At 41.5% G+C, this 19,779-nt stretch overlaps 1 protein-coding gene across 3 annotated transcripts in view; it reads right to left on the bottom strand.

The window, feature by feature from the left end:
* Window positions 1-5,830: 5,830 nt before the first annotated feature.
* CPNE4 (copine 4) overlaps window positions 5,831-19,779 on the bottom strand; it is a 229,275-nt gene continuing 215,326 nt past the window's right edge. For all 3 annotated transcript variants that reach the window (XM_054058280.1, XM_054058281.1, XM_054058279.1), the window contains exons 14-16: window positions 16,457-16,590; window positions 13,402-13,638; window positions 5,831-7,004 (exon numbers count right to left, since the gene is read on the bottom strand). In XM_054058280.1, the coding sequence (XP_053914255.1) occupies window positions 6,873-7,004; window positions 13,402-13,638; window positions 16,457-16,590 (503 nt within the window). In that variant the 3' untranslated portion in view covers window positions 5,831-6,872. The remainder of the gene's footprint in view (window positions 7,005-13,401; window positions 13,639-16,456; window positions 16,591-19,779) is intronic.

Genomic DNA, 19,779 nt, shown 5'->3' on the forward strand with positions numbered 1-19,779 from the left:
TCAGGGGTCTGTAGTGGGACCAGTGCTCATTAATAGCTTCATCAATCGACAGTGAGATCGAGTGCTCCCTAAGTAAGTTTGCAGATGACACCAAGCTGAGTGGTGCAGCGGCCACCCACACCGGAAGGATGGGATGTCACCAAAGGACATGGACAGACTGGAGAAGTGGGCCTGTGAGAACCTCAGGAGGTTCAACAAGGGCAAGTGCAAGGTCCTACACCTGAGCCAGGGCAATCCCCAATTTCAGGACAGGATGGGGAATGATGTGATTGAGAGCAGCCCCAAAGAGAAGGACATGAGAGTGCTGATTGATGAGAAGCTCCACATGAGCCGGCAATGTGCCCTCACAGCGCAGAAGGCCAAACGTATCCTGGGCTGCATCAGAAGAAGCGTGGCCAGCAGGTCGAGGGAGGTGATTCTGCCCCTCTGTTCCTCTCTTGTGAGACCCCATCTGGAGTATTGTGTCCAGTTCTGGAATCCTCAACGTAAGAAGGATATGGAGCATTTGGAATGGGTCTAGAGGAGGGCTACAAGGATGATCAGTGGGCTGGAGCTCCTCCCATACCAGGACTGCTGAGACAGTTGGGGTTGTTCAGCCTGGAGAAGAGAAGGCTCCAAGGAGACCTTATAGCGACCCTCCAGTACCTGAAGGGGCTACAAGAAAGCTGGAGAGTGACTGTTTACAAAGGCTTGTAGGATAGGGCTAGGGGGGATGGCCAGAAACTGGAGATGGGTGTATTTAGACTAGACATAAGGAGGAATTTCTTGACCATGAGAGTGGTGAGGCACTGGCACAGATTGCCCAGGGAAGTTGTGGATGCCCCATCTCTGGAGATATTCAAGGCCAGGTTGGATGGGGCCTTGAGCAGCCTGTCCATGACTGGAGGGTTGGAACTGGATGATCCTTAAGGTCCCTTCCAACCCAATCTATTCTATTATTCTATGATCTGTTTCCATTCACCCTGCAGTGACCAGGGACACCTTCCATTGGATCAGGTTGCTCAGAGCCCCATCCAACCTGAATGTTTCCAGGGATGGGGCATCAACCACCTCTCTGGTGGTTGATGTGTTCATTTGCAGTGTTTCACCACCCTCAGCACAACACATTTCTTCCTAATACCTAGTCTAACTAGAATAAACCATTACCCCTTGTCCTGTTGCTACAGTTTCCCCCCATGTTTCTTATAAGCTCCTTCAAGTACTAGAAGGCCACAATAAAATCTCCCTGCAGTCCTCCTTTCTCCAAGCTGAATAACCCAAACTCTCTCAGCTTCTCCTCATACGGGTGGTGTTCCAGGCCTTTGATCATTTTTGTCCCATCCTCTGGACCCACTCTGACAGGTCCATCTATTTCCTGGGCTGAGGGCTCCAGAGCTGGACACAGCAGTCCAGGTGAGGTCTCACCAAAGCAGAGTAGAAGGGCAGAATCACCTCCCTTGCCCAGCTGGCCGCGCTTCTTTCAACGCAGCCCAGGATACAGTTGGCTTTCTGGGCTGCAATCACCCATTGCCAGCTCATGGCCAGCTTCTCACCCACCAGGACCCCCAGCCGTGGTCGTGTGCCAGGCTCCTTTCACACAGCTGTCCCTAGCTGCTTCCCAAATGTGTCCAGGGAACAGCTTATTCCCTTTGCACCCCAGGCAAAGGCACCGGGCCCTGGATAGCAGCCTTTTGGGCTGCTCTGTGCTCCGGGGCTGCCAGGACTGCATCACCTGTGGCCATGGGGCTTCTCTGATATGGGGGGGGAAGACCTCACCCAGGGAGTGATGGCAGAGGACATGCAGAAATAGCCATGGGCACCCTTTTCCCTCTAATCACACTAGTGCTGTCATCACTCCTGTGCCTCCATGCTGGCTGCAAGCCAGTAGAATCCAACAAATAAGTGTCCGTGTGGGAAGTGGCCAGTGGTAGATGAAGTTGCAGGTAAGTGCTTGGAGGACAAGCCTTATGAGGACCGTGTGAGGGAACTGGGGTTGCTTAGACTAAAGAAAAGGAGGCTGAAGGGAGACCTTACCACTGTCTACAACTCCCTGAAAGGAGGTTGTAGTGAGGTGGATGTTGGTCTCTTCTGCTAAGTAACAAGTGATAGGATGAGAGGAAATGGCCTCAAGTTGTGCCAGGGGAGGTCCAGACTGGATATCAGGGAAAAAGGTCTTCACCGAAAGATTTATCAGACACTGGGACAGGCTGCAGGGAAGTGGTTGAGTTACTATCCCTGGAGGTATTGAAAAGACGGGTAAATGAGGTGCTCAGGGATGTGGTTTAGTAGTGGACAGGTACGGTTGGACTCTATGATCTCAAAGGTCTTTTCCAACCAATGATTTTATGATTCACCATTTAGGCACACAGAAGCTGCAGGACCCTTGCATGGTTTCAAAACCTTCCCTACCCCTGCTTGGGGAGTATTGGGCAGAAGTGTCTCTGTTTTACCATATCACTGTAGTTTGCACGGTTCAGCACCTTCAGGTGCTCCTCGCAAGTGCTAAGGCCACATAAGGATGTGAGGGCTATGTTTGGGGCAAATATTATATTTAATGTTATAGTCAGAGGTGTTACTGGTGCAGTTAAAACAGGTCGACCAGGAAGATTTCTGGGCATCCTGGCACAGGACTGGTACCCCTGCCTTTGTGACTTTAGTAAGATCTGGCTTTTATCTGTGTACAGAATTAATTCGCCCTTTTTTTTTTTTCTGAGCAGGGCACCAACACAGCTGAGAATGCAGTAGGTAGGATAGTGAATGGGTAGGAACTGAAGATTCCCTTTTGGTTTCAACATCATTTTAAAGATGCATGACCATTCAGTGTGGCCAGCCAAAGTCCGTCATTGCTTCTCTTCTTTATCCTGCCTCTCCATTTTCTTCCCTACTGTGGTGTATGTGTGAGTGTTTTGCATTCGAGGCTTGTGGCCACCTAATCAGATCCAAGAGGGGCTGTAGGCACCTCAGAGTGGGTAACAGCAGGCAGAATTTTGGCATTCACACCCAAAACAGTGACCCAGAAAATTTCCAACAGTTTGCAGTCACATACTTCTGTATTTTCTCCAAGTCAAACAGCACGTCCCATAAATAAAGGGAAAAACTGTCCTGAGAAATGTAACCATATCCTAAGAGTCCTCCAGCTCATCCTTCCCAGAATCCCAGTATCTTGTTTGAGGAGCTCGAGAGCCAAGGTGAAGGAGGAAGTTGTGTTAACTTGTTAGCAAAGATCTTACTGCAATACAGTAATGAGGCTCACTAAGCCACATATCATTCTATCATAATATTTGGTGTGTGGGTAAACCCAAGGGATGTAGTTGAGTGTTGCAGACCTGCAGGGTTCTGTCATACAAACCAGCTCAGAGCAGGGGCATTTTGTAATATCATCTCTGCAATTTGCAGCAAGCCTTGGCTTAAACCACTGTTCCCCATCACACTCAGCAGGACTCTAGCAGATCAAACTGTAAACCTTTTATCTATCATCAGTTGTGTACTTTTGATATTTGGAGGCTAAGACATGATCCAAAGCGATATATTATTATAATTTCATTTCAATTTATACCTGTAGACTCTTTTATCAAGTGCTATAGAACACTATATTGTTTATCATGGTGAGAACTTACACAGATAGGTTTTACATTAGGTTAAAAAGCAGTAGGCAGTGTATTACTTCTTTAGTGTAGTAGGCTCAAGAACTATGGATATTAATGTATTTTGGGCTAATAAGGATCATGAATATCTTCAACTATTCTGGGACTTTTGGGTTTTTGAATAGGATTTAAGAGACAGTAAAAAGGAAGGCAGGATTGCAGTATGCAGAGAAGATATATTAGATCATCAGTTACCCCAAAAGGACAAGACATAATTTATTTTAAAGAGGTTTTCAGAATTTAAAATGATCTGTCAAAAGCCAGTAGAAGTTTTAATCTGCATTAAAAAATCTACATGAAAAATTGATGGCTGCTCTGCCTAAAGGCAGAATGACCTCGCTAAAACCCTAACTAGATAAAACATGAGGAAAAACCACCATTTCAGAAAAATATTCATATACTTAATTACATTACCCTCCACAAAGCCCGTACTATCTTATTGCACTGAATAACTTGGAGTAATGAAAATAACATTCAAAGCCTCATTAGAAAGCTTTTACCATAGGGATAGTTTTGTCCTTTGTGCGTTTGGCTACACCAGTTCACCACACTAGTATGTATTTGGTTTACATACTAGAATCTATATAGATTGAAGGATGTTTCCAGTTGATTTTTCAGTATTGTGGAGGTGTCTTTCCAAATATCTTGAGGCCTGCTTCAGAACTGCCGATTTATATTACCACTGATAATGATTCGTTTTTAAGCAGACAACATTTATAGTCTGGATTGTGCGAAGGAAACAGAAAGATCTGCAGCAACTGTGATTCTCTTGAGACCACCTACACACGTGAAAATGACTGATGATTTATATAGCTCAGCATACAACCATTGAACAACCACATGTTGATCTCTGCATTTTATGTGATGCTACATTATAGAAGCACCTTGTAGCGCCTCTGGTAATGAAGAGGTGTAGTTGCCCAACTCCATGTAATCATAACCACTGCTAAATATTGGTTTAGCCAAAGATTGTATATACTGGAAGAACAATTTCTCTGATTCCAAATTTTTCTTGCTGAAAGCTTTTTTTTCCTCACCTTCCTTCAGTCTGGCAAATAATAAAGACAAGGCTTAGCCCCTCCTTAACTGTACATTACATCCCTAAATCCATTCCCCGTGTAAAGTAATACTCCTTAAGTGGTGAGAGCACCATCATGCCTCTGAGGATCTCCAATCATTTTTCAAATATTAAAGTAACCTCATACCATTCTAAGATATTTATGAATGCATCACAGTGACCTTCATTTTATAAGTGAGAATCTGAGGTACAGAAAAGTTAAGCTTGCCCAGGATTACAAAGTAAGATACTGGAGGAGAAAAGAACATGTAGTCATTGACTTTTCAGTCGTGCTTTAACAGCTAGAAGACGCTTCTTCTAAGGATAGGGAAGGAAAGGAAAAAAAGAGAGGAAATAGCAATAAGAAACTAGAGATGTTGCAGATAACAGTTAAGATACGCTGACAGAGTGGTGTATGAGATATAAGGGAAAATTACAGTAGCTTCCAGCTGAAATACATCCATAGAGGGAAAGATGTGCAGCCTGCTGTGGTAAGCTCTCAAATGAGCAGTCATTAAATGGAAATGTGGATTTGAGATCTATCAGTAGGGACATCTTCAGACAATTTATACCTATGACCAAGTAATACTGTCTGCTGTTCAATATCTGATCAGCTGAAGGAATCTTTACTAGCAAGCGTGAATGATTGTGCTGCAGGATATAGATGGAGCAGAACTGAATGTGCTGGGGAGACAGCCCCATGCATCTTGGCTATCCCATTGCCTTCACTTTATGGTACAAATTCATCAATCAAAGCTGATTCCGTGGAATTTACTCCTAAAGGTGAACCAAGGGGCTAGAGTTATACATTGCCTGCAAACTCATTTAAAAATATTTCTTTCTAAAACCAAAACCCCTTGCTCAGAGGTGAGATTTTCCAAAATACTCAGCACTGGCCCATAACAGCTTCTTCTGGAACTAGCAACGGGAATGTTTTCAGTTTAGTGGGAGCACAACTTGTCCAAAGCTGTACCCTTTGGACAAACCTAAACAAACTAATTTTAGTCATTTTTTTTCCTTAATTTCTATATCTTTCACTATTGTTGTCTAGCAAATGAAGAAACCAACATTCAAACACCAAGAATAACAATGATCTAATTTCTTTATTTATACACATAAATATTTCAATTGCAGCATCAATCCACTGCCATTCTGTTCTTGCGTGTTGTCTGTTTTAAAAAAGAAAAGGTGGCTTGAATATTCTTTTGGTACAAACCCAGTTTTTCCATCACACATAAGTGATCTGTGTGCGCACAGACTTACAAATCACTGGTTGCCACCAAACCAGGCCATGCAAAATTTCTTTTGAAAATGCGTCACGCAAAGTTGGATACTTGGTATAATACTAAAAAATACAACTGAAACAAAATAAGAATTCCCAAATATAAAAGATTATAATTATTTCAACCCATTTGAAAGCCAGCCAGATCATTTGGATGAAGCAGGCATATTTTAAGATACGCAATCCTGATGGATCATGCTCTCCAAGCCAGATCTGTTTACAGCTATGATCTGAACCTTCGTAACAGCTGGATGTGTCAGGCTTTTGGAAAATTGCTAGTCAGGCCATAGACTGAGTAGGCATGTTTAGGTGCCCACGTTATAAGCTGCTAACAATAGAACATGCCCATGCTTCAGGCCAGGTATCTCTTGAAACAATTTATTACCCTTTTTTTTTGGAATGTGGAAGTTGAAAGCAGGCATCCTTGTGTCAGAGAAAGAAATAAAGACAACGACTGCAAAACTGTGTTGTTTTTATTTTAAACATGCAAAATACAGTTCATGCATCTGCCATTTTCAAAAATCTCTCAGATTCATAGCAGATTAAACCAAAGACATTTTGGCTATCGACTCTCAATAAATATTTCAAAATGCTTTACAGTGTAAAGATAAGAAATTTAGCAAAATTTCAACAAACCTGTATAAAAAACAGATACCGATAACTTTTTTGTTTCAAGGCGACATGCTGTAAAGAGTTCACTTTTTTTTTTTCTGGATGTTTTTTTCTCATAAAAAGTTTTCAACAATACAACCGTGTAATAGATTTAAGCCTTTAGGCTACACATGCAAAAAAAATGGTTATTTTAGTTAAAAATCACCAAAACGTGCTATTTTTTGTTTCATTTTTAAGTACAGTAGTTGTAGACAGTAGCATTTTTCTTTTTTAATTTTGTAAAAGAGTGCAGGCAGGTTCATGGAGCTAATGTCCTGGAAGACTCGTACTCTGACACACATTTTGGTTTTATCCCTTTGCCATTGTAATAGTCCACGACTTGGTTGGGAACTTCAGCCAAAACGCTTTTTGCTAGAGCAGCTGGGGATGCCTGCAGGAAATGGTAGAAAACACAAGTGTTAACTTGTCTCTCTGCTAGAAGTGCCTCTGCTAGAGGCATTGGTGCCATGAGATGAAGGTAGGAAGTGTGGTACGGAAATGGAAGGCAAATAAGACTCCCAAGTGAGTGGGCGCCATTGCTGGAAACTCATGTTGTGAATCAGTTTGGGCTTGTAGCTGTAGCTGCCTGAAAGTATACTACAATCAAAAGCGTTCTGCATGCTTTTCAGGTCTGTTTAGACTATTTTAAGTTCAGGGTAAATGAACTTCCCTGCACTCTGCAAAAGCACCATATCACAGTGGAAAGGGCTGCAAAGACCTCATTTGTCAGTACTAAGAAAGGAACCCTGCAGATCTTCAAGATGTACTCTGCAGTATCTTACATGGTGTGTTAATGGCTGGGGAAGTTTTTAACTCAATATATTGTTTTGATTGGAATTTAACCGTGGTCATGAGAAAGCTTCAATCCTAGGCTTTGTGGAGGCTTTAAAACACTTCCTGCAACATATAAATGGTGGATGTCAATGAGACTGAAGAACTGATGACCCTGAAACGTAGAGATCGATATAAAGATGGCCATTGGCTTTTGCCACAGGTAGAGAGGAGGGGTACCCCTCAGTGTGAGGAAAAACCATGCACTCTATTGACAACATACAGTTGCTGCCTCACACGCAGACGATGCTCCATTTTAAATAGCGGCGCCTGTGTATATTTTGTGGGCACCCGTTACCTGCATGTGCTGCAGGGACTTTCCTCAGACCTTGTATCCGTCAGTGACAGAATGGGCTCCTGTTCTCCCACGCGGCTCAATAGCACCCTCCTGCCCTGTGTTTCGGATTTGCTTTTTTCTAAGCATTTGGGTACAGCTGATGCCACCCCTCTGTGGAGCCAGCTTTCCTGACCACATTCCCTTTGAGTCAGCACAAAAAAGAAATAAAAATGCAAATGCTTAAACTTCAGTTTGAGATGTTTAATTGAATGTGTCTGTCTCCAGATGGAGCATACATGGATCTCACATTGCAGCTCAGCTGATGCACGAGAACGCCTCAACTGGTGGCTGGGTCACATTTCTTCTGCACACCAAGTACTTTTTCCCACACTAATGAACACCTCCCTCCTCACTGCCTGGTGAGGTTTCAAAACTATCATGTCACAAAGTATTTGCATTGACGGTTTATTGCCCTACTTTATTTCATGGGATTGGATCCTTATCCTTACAGGCTCACATAGGATGTAAATGGTAAACTATTCATAGGCAAGCTAATCCAGAAGTGCAGAAAGCCCCCTGGGACATTATAAATTCCAGTATCAAACGTAACAGTACTACAAATACAAAACCAATGCTAGCAAAGCTAGAAACAAAACTAATTTTTGTATTTTGGTATTTTGAGTCACATATGTGATTAATAATAAATAAAATGAACTGCTATTTCCCTACTGAGAGATTTATACCAAAATATTTGTTCAGGCAAAAAAGCCTGGAACATTTCTGCAAAACAAAGAACAGCAAAGTGGAACAAATCAGCAAAGTGGAGACCATACTTTGTGCAGCAACTGTTCTCAGGTGTTACACAGTAACAAAATCCATTTATTTTAATCCTTCAAAGTGAAATGTATGGTTTTCCACCACTACCCTGTTTTCACTAAACTCGGCAGAAAACATCCCTTGGAGTCAGGCAAAGGGCTGATTACTATGTTGTTACTGAGAATTATCTTTTTTTAAACTTCTTCCCCCTGTGCCAAAGCTGTATATACCTTAGTCTGCCTCTTTGTCATCTCATAAAAAATGCAACCCTACATAAAGGACAAAAACAGAGAGTAGGGAAAAAGTCCTGGGCCGTCGCTGCCCACACAAGCCCTACCAATCAGGAAACTTCTCTCTGATCTATCTTTAAAAATGCTGGGCAGGAGCACTTGCCGCCAGCTTCTCTGGATGACGTGTAGTCTACATGTCTGAACATTGGGCCAATGCTCATCTCTCTGCATTACCCTCTTGTCACTGCTTCTTTCTCTTCTTTCTGAATGTCGTCTCAGCCCTTCAAAACAATTTCTGTCAGGGTTCAGATGCATGGCTGAATCACTGCCACTTCAGGAGTCAACTGAGCTGTGCACTCTTGCCCACTGTGCATGGGAAGTAAAAAGCCTTTCACTGAGGCTTAACCAACACAATTCTTGTGCCCACAGGCTATATGTGGCCCCACAGAGAGTTGCCCTGGGCTAGCTGGCTTGACTCTGCACTTTGGTCTGAAAACAGACAACTGTTGCATTATGGAGTTTCATCACACTGATGATGTTTGTTGGTCCTGGGGCTCTTTCTAGTAGGGAGCATTTCAAAACCAGACAGGTGTGACTTCTTGTCTGGTGCTTCAGGCCACCTGCACCTTATGTACTTTTGTGCTGGCAAAGCACAGTCATTTCTAGAGCAGATGGTGCAAAGCAGCATTTGTATAAGATTCAGACCCAGTAACTGCCCCAGTTCAGCAGTGCTGCGTAAAGGCTACCTATGCTGTTTTTTTAACGCGTACGGTACATTGATGCTCCACTGTAATGCTTTATCCACTGTTTAGCTGCTATGTTTGAAGAGCATCCTAGCAATAAGCATTTAAGATGAATAGTTCTCAACTGATGGCTAATACACAACAATCAGATCAGCCAGCAGCAGGAAAATAATCCCCTATGATGATAATTTGGGTGTATTACAAATGACTGTTGATTCAGTTCTATAGCTTCACCACACTTAATCTTTAATTACAGTGCATAGTGCAAAACATTGCACCTTGCAGGAGTTCAGAGCTGTGCTTTCCACATTTATTTGTGATATATGTGTTATTGAGTCACTGTTGTTGGCTTTTATGATTAAATACAACGCGGAGTGGAATACAATCAACCTGCAGCATCAGATTTGTGCACAGTAAATAGATTATGCATACTAAAGGGAGAGAATTTCAGCTCTTAAATTATGACTGTGAATGGATTGAGACAGGAGATTTTCTTAACTACATTTCATTGATTGTAAGCATCACTGTCTACAGTTTCAGGTGAAGGACACTCACATTGCTGGGGTGGTGATAATTATAGAGAGGAGAAATGCACTTGGGTTCAGGGAAAATATTTTCCCTTTGTTTTGTTCCCCTGTAGTGAACTGCACATTGGCCACTATACAATGGGACATTTTTTAAACAGTAATGGTTACCTTGACTTTATCAAGCCTGGCCAAGAATCACTACAATTATTGTTATTATTTTAAAAGCTTCAAAGATACTCCTTAAATAGAGAGTAAAAAAGATAAGATGCTTTACTGAAGTACTCCTGATACTCTATATCATGTAGAAGATTAAACTGCTGCAATAAAGCTTTCTGTCTACATTGGGTCTTGAGACAATAAAACGTTGAGTGGGTCTAAGGTTTTAGGCATGTGAATAATTGTAACTAATTAAAATTTGTTAAATGCCCTGTATGAGTGCCATGCAGAATCAGAACATTTTCTGAAGTCAAACGTATAAAATAAAAGGGATTCACTCTATAGGTTATTTTTACAGCTCCCTTCTCCTTCCTTTCAGTTTTCTCATAGGGGCAGCTTTTGGAGAGATTATTTTTGATCTCCTTGGACAGATATGAGATTTTGAGTTCCAGGCTGACCCGAGAATTCAGTAATAAAAAAAATATTGTTTGAGTTGACTCCAAATGAATTTTGGTTTACTGTTCCAGCAAAACAAAAAATAATTGGTCACAAATAACATTTTCTTCCCTCCTTCTGTCAGTAGTAGAGGTAATACAGTTCTAAGCATAAATAAATACTTGATTTATCAGAAAACCCTATATACAACTTGATATGTAGTCTTCTAAAAAGATCCCTCTACTTTTTTCTACTTACTAGTTGAACAACCTAAATATCAAAACAAAATACAATGTACATTGACAAAAAGGATGTGTTTTTTACCAAACACGTCTTTTACTTAAAGCTGTCAAATATAATTTGCTGATTTATGGAAGTTGTTGTGTTCGATCAGAACTGATCTGACAAAAATCTCCCAAATACATTAAATCTGCATTACTCTGTGGGGAAAAATAAGTTTGAATCAAAACATCACACTCATTTCTCACATGAAAAATTATTTCATTAGCTGATGCAAAAGATATAGTCTTTGGTTTATGCTGAAGATAAGTAAGCAAGATAGCTGTGAATGTCACTTTGCTCAGAGAGAGCGATTACTTGAGATATGGCAATATAGAAATTCAGGCAATAGTGGCTGTTGTTATGGGCACTCATCCATTACACTGACATTTGGTGAAATGCTGAAAAATCACAATAAACAGACTAAATATCAAGTTGCATAAGATGTATTGAGTTTTCTGATATTGCAAATATATTATCTATCTAGATATCTATATCTATATCTATATCTATATCTATATCTATATCTATATCATCTCGGCTACTGAGGGAAAGAGGGAGAAAACTATCACTATTTAACAAATTATTAAGGTTGCAGTCATCTCCCAGTACTGGGGAAGTTAAGCAACTAAAAATAATATATGCTTGGCATTTGACCCATACTAGCAATTAAAATCACACATAGACTCATTCATAAGTTAACACAAAAGGCACAATATATTCAGTGCCCAGAACTGCAACTGTCAGCGTTAATCTATTCAATCAAGGATGATTTCAACTTTGTTATAAAATCAGAAAATGAAACTAAAAATAACAAAAGCAGCTGGCTTTGCCAGTTCCTTGCAGAAACATGCTTTGAACTAATGGAAAGCAGGTCTAGCACCAGCCCATAAATAACTTGCCCCTTGACACTTATACAATAGACTACAGTGTGGCACTACACACTTGTGATTATCTGATGAAGGAGAACCATGGGCTACGAGCAGGCTGTGCTCATACTTTGTTTCAGCAGATAGGTGACTGAGTGGCACTGTCAACATAGAAATGTATGTATTTACAATTCAGTGGCAAATATACAGCCATTTAGCATGGTGTCACAAAGCACAAGGTGAGTTTTACCTCCTATGAGGATCCATTCTTTACCTAATGGTAGAGGGAAAAGAGGAACAAGTCTGCTTCTCTTACTCCTCAGTACAGTTTGCGAAAGTAAGAAGTGCAGCTAGATCTAAAACAAATATAGCAGAATTTTATTTTGAAGAGAGAAAAAAAGATCAACTCCTGAGAAGAGAAAATCAAATGAAGGTATTTTGGAAGTACCAAAAAATACCAAAAAGTAAAAAGCCTTCTGTGGTAACAAAAAGCCTAGAAAACTGAAGAAATGAAAGCACTGCAAACCCATATGCAGACCAAAGCCAACCTAGACTTGAAAACTCTGTGGAACGAATGCAGATCTAAGGATCACTAATATATGAGAACAAATTGGAAAGGGCAATCTTATGAAGAGAATGAGTCAGTTACGCTGTGGGGTAAAGAAATTTTCAAATCAAATACTGAGGATATCTTTCCTAGACACTGGGGAGCAAAAGAACAGTCTGGAGAACCACTTAAATATAACAGAAGAAGTGAGGGGAAGGGAGAGAAAGATAGAAAAAGAGAGAAAGAGATATGATCAATATTGCAGAGGAATGCCATGGCCATTTCACACCACCATATGGAGGAAAAGGGCCCTGAAAAATATGGCTGCGTGGGAAAGCACTTTCTGTGGGTGAACACTGTCTCTCCTCAGCTGCTGAAAAGGTCCCTGCTGCAAGCTAGGGCACGTGACCGAGGCACTTGGCCAAGGGATTATTTCAGATCTGGCAATTTAATGCTGGATCTATCCCTTCCTCTCCTACAGATTATCTCCTAAACCACGCTGAGCTAAGAGAGGAACAGCTGTCTGAGCACACAGGGAAGCTCTTAGGAACACCACTTTGTTCTTTTGCAGAATCTGGGGAAAGGGTTTGGAGGCAACCAGGATGCTTTGAGTGAGTAGTTCGTTCTTTGAGAACCTAGAGACCTTAATCTCAAGAAGACGCAGCCTCCTGGGGGAACACTGCAGGTACAAATTCACAGCCACTTCAGCTGCCTGTGGAAATTAAGGGATGGAAAGAGTACAGTAGTACAGTAGAATCTGTTCCTAATATAACAGATGCAAAGAGAATGGAAAAGAGACACCAGGAAAAACAAATCAAGGAAGGCAAACAAACCAAAATCAGCGAGAACGTGGAGGTAAGGACCGGCACCAAAAGAAGCACATGGATATTGCCCCATCTCTCCCTCCCCGCCCCCCTATCTCATTCTATATGCAATTTTTCTGCATTTCTGACACAATAATGACATAGACTTATTAAAGACTTCACGCACACCCAAAGTTAGGCCCAGTCCTAGGAAAAATTCAGTATATGTTGTATACTTTCACCCTTTTGTAGAAAGGATGGAAAAATCAGCTTACATGTTTGAAGTTCCTAAATGGCACAAACTGGACGATGTCTCGAAGCACAGGCTCGCCCTTGGGAGACCTCAGGATCCCGTCATCACCATCCAGCATCTGCATGTCACTAAAATCGGCGTTGCCCACCCCGACGATGATGACTGACATAGGAAGGTGAGAGGCATGGACAATGGCCTCTCTGGTGTCAGCCATGTCTGTGATGACGCCATCCGTCAGAATTAGCAAGATGAAATATTGCTGAAGTAGTTGGACAAGAAGTGAAAAACTATATCATTAGCTGATCTTCCAAAGCTGCTTGCCTTTTTCCAGTTTTCCTGTAAGTGTTTCTGGTAACTGTCACTCATGGACTGTTTAAAATACTATGGAAAAGAGCCTTTGTAGTGGCACCCTGATCTAGTGGGCACTCTGATCTAGTGGGATGTCCCTGCCCATGGCAGGGAGGTTGGAACTAGATGATCTTTAAGGTCCCTTCCAAACAAACTATTCTATGATTCTATCATTCTTTATAATTATCCTGGTTTCATCTAGGATAGAGTTAATTTTCTTCCTAGTAACTGGTACAGAGGTGTGTTCTGGATTTAGGAACAGAATAATATTGATAATACACTGATGTTTTAGTTGTTGCTAAGCCGTCAAGGATCTTTCAGCTTCTCATACTGGCAGGCCAATGAGAAGGCAGGAGTTGCACAAGAAGCGGTGAGGGGACACCTCCAGGACAGCTGACCCAAACTGGCCAGAGTGATATTCCATACTATATGATATCATTCTCAGTATATAAACTTGGGGGAAGATGGCAGGGGGACCCGTAGCACGGGAACTAGCTGGGCACTGGTCAGCAGGTGGTGAGCGATTGTGATCAGCGCTTGTTTTGTATATTCGGTTATCAATATAATTTTCTTACTTTTCTGTCCTATTAAACTGTTTTTATCTCAACCCATGAATTTTACCTTTCTTTTTCCAATTCTCTCTCCCATCCCACTGTGGGGGAGTGAGCGAATGGCTGCATCGTTGTTTTAGCTGCTTGCTGGTTAAACCAAAATAATAGTGACTCAAAAGTTAAGCACATTTCCCATCCAAACCTCCTCTGCTACTAATTTCTCTTTTTCTGGAGTTCAGCTCTAGTTCAGAAGCTGAAGGGACCTGAAGGATACACAGTGTAGAAAAAGGGGTTTCTAGCTGCTAGGGCTGGGAGAGCCAGGACTTTGGCTGGCAAGCTGCAATAGTCCTGAGATCCTCAGTAGCCCTGTTTTCCATCTGCTGCACAGTAACTTCTGCTGACAGTTTCCGATTACATTTTTTCCCCTTTGGGAACCAGTAGAAGGCAGGAAGGAATGGGTATTGAAGCGTTACAAGCGTGTAGCAGAGCTGTCAGGGAGGTTATGACAGCACTTTGCAGAGCAGCTTTGCTAACGGGCAAGTGGGATGGGTGCAGCCATCTGCAAACTGGAGGGTGACCCACCGGTGCCTGTGAGACCAGCACCACACCATGGCAGGCCTGCTGCATTCTGCAGAGTAATGAGGTCTCTGAGGAGAGCAAGGGATGAGCAGGGAGGAATATGTTTATTTTCAAACAGTTCATACAGATCCCAGACCCTGAGGAGAGATTTTTTTCATTCTCTAAAAGAGACCAAGCAATTTTGAATGCTTGTCATTTCTTTCTCAAAACTCCAAAGCCCAGTGAACTGGGATCATGAGCTATGACATCTTCACTCAGTAATGGAGAAGAGTGACTCTCATGTGGATCCTTTATGAATTATTAGGCAGCTGGAGCCATTTAACAAACATGCATTAATAGAAAAAAAAGAACAACTCATAGAATTTGGTCACTCTACACGAGTAATGCCAACACACAAATCTTCATTAAAGTTTATGTATACACAGATATATAAACTCATATAGAGTTCTGTTCATCACCTCCTGCCATGAAGAAAGCAAAACATGCAGAGAGAAAACTTTACCTTGAAGACTTATGCTATAAAATAATTCATTTTTCAAACAGAAAGGGGGAAAGCTTAAGTTTAACAGAATGAAGCAACTTCTTCGTTATGACATACTAGTTCAGAAGCAGCACTAGAAACACATCCTAAACCTCAGGATTAAGTGGGTATGGAGACTCAAACATAGCAATTCCCCATAATAGGACTGGGACCCCAAATCGTATCAAGATCCTGGAAATAACAATGGAGTCATAATCACTAGCCCAGGCCAATGTACAGAAATGTTAGGAAATTCCTGCCTTAGTAGGTCTTAAAAAAAGGCTGAGCACATGAAGAAAGCTTAGAGAAGGCTTGAGGCTTGGTGATGAGATACATGACAATGTACAGCTCTGTTCTGCTCCTATACATAGGCATTTTCCTTGCTGCAGTATAGAAGTTCTTTCTTACATCCTTGATTCCCATAGCACTGCTTTTGTTGATGTTTCAGACCTACTCGCTACCATACTTTCTCCAATTCTCTCTTTCTCCTTTTCTCCCATTCTGTCTGGAAGGCAGGAGAAAAATAAGCCATTAAAAAAATGTACATTTAAAACGCTATCTATGCTTAAGCCTTTCAGCCCAAGAATCTGTCATGGGGTTTGTATCAGATATAGGTGAACAGACTTGTCTCCTGATTTCTAAAAGGCACATAATACTCCATGTCAGTAACAGCAAATTGAAAACTCTATCACTATAGTTTTCAAAGGAAGGGTTATAAAAATCCCCTAGTTGAACGGAAGAGTTTTAGTACAGCCTCTGCAAGATAGTTGAAATTGGGTAGTCTCTGTAGGGAATAATTTGAACTCATCTCCTTGTATGTCAACACTTTTAGGGCCTGGCCCCTAAATTAGTGGTGCTATTTATGTTTACACAATGAAGAACTGGGTGTATTACAGTAAAATAACTCTAAAAGCAGGGGGGAAGAGTTTAAAGTTGTTACAATTGTTGGCTGCCTCCTGTGACGGCAGCTAGTGAAAACCGTGAAGGCATAACTCACATAAAACACAAAGCCTGTTCTGATGGCCTGCAAGGGATCCATCACAAAACAAGAAAAAAGTCAAACAGCACTATGCCCTTACCGAGGCCTCCTTGGTGTTGGTCTCCTCAGATGCTGATTTTGCCACCTTCTGGATGATGGGAGCAATGTTTGTGGGCCCATAGAGCTGCAGCTTGGGAAGGCAGCTCTGATAAGCCTCCACCACACCCTGTATTCCTGTCATAGAAAGCCACAGAAAAGGCAAATAAATGTAGAGCACATCACCAATATCACGCTTCTTTGAAATATAAATAAAAGGCAGGTTCTTAATTAATAAATTCAAAATATCACATGATTAGCAAGGACTAACAGTTTCAGATAATTTCCCAGAAGCTGTCTCTAGCTGCCTTGAATCCAGGTTGTAATATATAATTCGTTATACCATGCTGCTTCTTCCCAGCAGTTTTTAATTTCTGTTTTCCAGGTATCAGCTTGCAATGCAATAGCTTCCATCCGTCTCAGTTCAAGGTCTAAGTGATCACTTTCTGATCACCAGCTAAGATTTATGCTAGAAGGGTAGACACAAATTAAAAACACTTCAGCCTCCTCTTCAGATAAATATTTATTTGTTTATCATGGTAGTTACCAACAGATTTGCCCTTTGTACTTACAACTTAGAGCTGTCAAAGAATTCAAACATCTTTTCAAACACCTGGCTCCCCTGTGCTAAGAAAATAATTTTTCAAGGTCAATTTGCATAATTGCTCACAGGTTGAATTTGACTATGACCAAAAGCTGTGAAATCTTGGAAGAAACAGCAGGATGACGTGCAGTCTATAGAAAAATGAACTCTAGTCAAGAAGTTTTGATGGAGAACTAGCCAGTTTTGGCTTTTTAATTTCAGGATATATAACTAGACCAGGGAAAACAGACTTCTGCTGACACACTTGACAGATCACAGAATGGAAATTGGTGTTTTCAATCATTGAGAAGAAGGATTTCTTGAAGTGATGCACGTCACCCTCTGCATTCAGAACTCCCAGCTTACCAGACCTAGAGGATTAGAGGTCTAATGTTGGAAAGAAAGCGATAGACTGAAGAGCTTTGTAAAGGATGCTGGAGAATTAAATGATTTCTCTTAAGATCCTGAGCCATTTTCAGTCTGCTTTGAGACTAGCTCACTCATGAGATTTTACTCAACCATGCTTACAGGATATATGGGTGCAGATCCATTACTACCAAATTACCAGGGGTTGTAATTACTTTATTACAATACGACTGAACCTCCTATGAAAAAATGGTGGAGAATGCAGTCTTCTCTCTTTACAGATAATTTTTCTATTGCAGTGCAATACAGACAAAAGAACATGCTCCAATTAGAGATATGCTTAACTAAAACATAGAGTCAAGCAAGCTGAGTGGTGTAGTTGCTACACTGGAATGACAGGATGTCATCCAGAGGGACATGGACAGACCGGAGAAGTGGGCCTCTGAGAACCTCAGGAGGTTCAACAAGGGCATATGTAAGGTCCTGCATCTAGGTCGGGGCAACCCCTGATTTCAGTACAGAAGGGGGGATGATGTGATTGAGAGCAGCCCCAAAGAGAAGGACATGGGAGTGCTGATTGACGAGAAGCTCCACACGAGCTGGCAATGTGTGCTCACAGCCCAGAAGGCCAACTGTATCCTGGGCTCCATCAAAAGAAGAGTGGCCAGCAGGTGGAGGGAGGTGATTCTGCCCCTCTATTCCTCTCTCGTGAGACCCCATCTGGAGTATTGTGTCCAGTTCTGGAATCCTCAACGTAAGAAGGATATGGAGCTGTTGTAATAGGTCCACAGGAGGGATGCGAGCATGATCAGAGGGCTGGAGCTCCTCCCCTACGAGGACAGGCTGAGAGAGTTGGGCTTGTTCAGCCTGGAGAACAGAAGGCTCAGAGAAGATCTTATAGCAACCTTCCAGTACCTGAAGGTGCTACAGGAAAGCTGGAGAAGGGCTATTCATAGAGGCTTGTAGTTATAGGATGAGGGGGAAAGTGTATAAACTGGAGAGAGGCAGGTTTAGACTAGACATTAGGAAGAATTTCTTCACCATGAGAGTGGTGAGACACTGGAACAGATAGCCAAGGGAAGTTGTGGATGCCCCATCCCTGGGGGTGTTCAAGGCCAGGTGGGACGGGGCCTTGGGCAGCCTGATTTAGTGGGATGTCCCTGGCCATGGCAGGGGGGTTGGAACTAGATGATCTTTAAGGTCCCTTCCAACCCTAACTATTCTCTGATTCTATGATTCTATGTTACAAAATTTCCCTTGGTAATTCCAGTGAGTAATTTACCTATTGCAAACCTGACCTTTTGACAACTTCTAACTTTAAACCTGCTAAGGATTTCATTACATACACTTACTGACCTTGCATAAAGACCTCATAAATCTTCCCTAAGATGATGACAAGATACACTATGGTTTTTCTCTAACGCATTAAAATAGTATGAGATAAACCTCACTCCTTGCATTCCACACAGATTTAGTGTGGTTCATCAGAAAGCTGCTTTCATTTTAGAGAGAAACATGTTCTGGAAACATAATTTCTTGTTCACTATCTCAGATTAATATATTTCAGAAATAGATACTGTCCTTCTATATCAAAATCCACCAGGACATGTGAGCAGCTTACTTTGTAGGTTACTTTTCTTGGACTTTTTTATTTCAGGGAGAGCCAATGTGCATTTTTTTTTTTACAATTCAAGCCTCTACATTTTTAATTGGAATCCACTTTCAATAGCTCTGATGATATACAGTATATGCTTATATATATACATAAGGGTTTAAGATGCATGTAAAATGCATGCATGTGTAGAAACATTCATTCAGATTAGAGGTTGTCACTTTATTCCTCAGACAATTAAGACTAAGTGTAAGATGATAAATCTATGAAATATGAGACTATAAATACTAAAATTTTCCACAGTGAAAATGGCAATACGCAAGGAAAGGTGAGGACATCTATGTTTTATGTATTCCAGTGACGTTCATATCCTAACACAGTCCTTATGCAATGTAGAATGATGCTTCACACTACATTGTGCCAGCTCATGGCTTACCACAGAGAAAGGGATTTCATTCCCCAAATGCAAAACAGGCACACACTTTTTATATTGGATCCAACCTCTATTTCTTGGTTTAAAGCAAGATACTCTATACCAATTTGCCTTTGTATTCTGGCAAGTATGCTAGATATTACAAGGTAAAATAGTGTGGTCCATAAACTCTTCATCTCCCTCCCACTCTTGCATCCTCTCTTCACATGACATGCTGGTCTTGCTGCTCTCTATGTCACCTAATACAGTGAAAGCATCTAGAAAGCATCACAGAACAACCGGCAGTAGGAACTAATCAAGCATGCATGGCAGGCAGGTGATGAGCAAGATGCA

The sequence above is a fragment of the Cuculus canorus genome, chromosome 2, assembly GCF_017976375.1.
Source record: "Cuculus canorus isolate bCucCan1 chromosome 2, bCucCan1.pri, whole genome shotgun sequence".
NCBI classification, from domain to species: domain Eukaryota; kingdom Metazoa; phylum Chordata; class Aves; order Cuculiformes; family Cuculidae; genus Cuculus; species Cuculus canorus.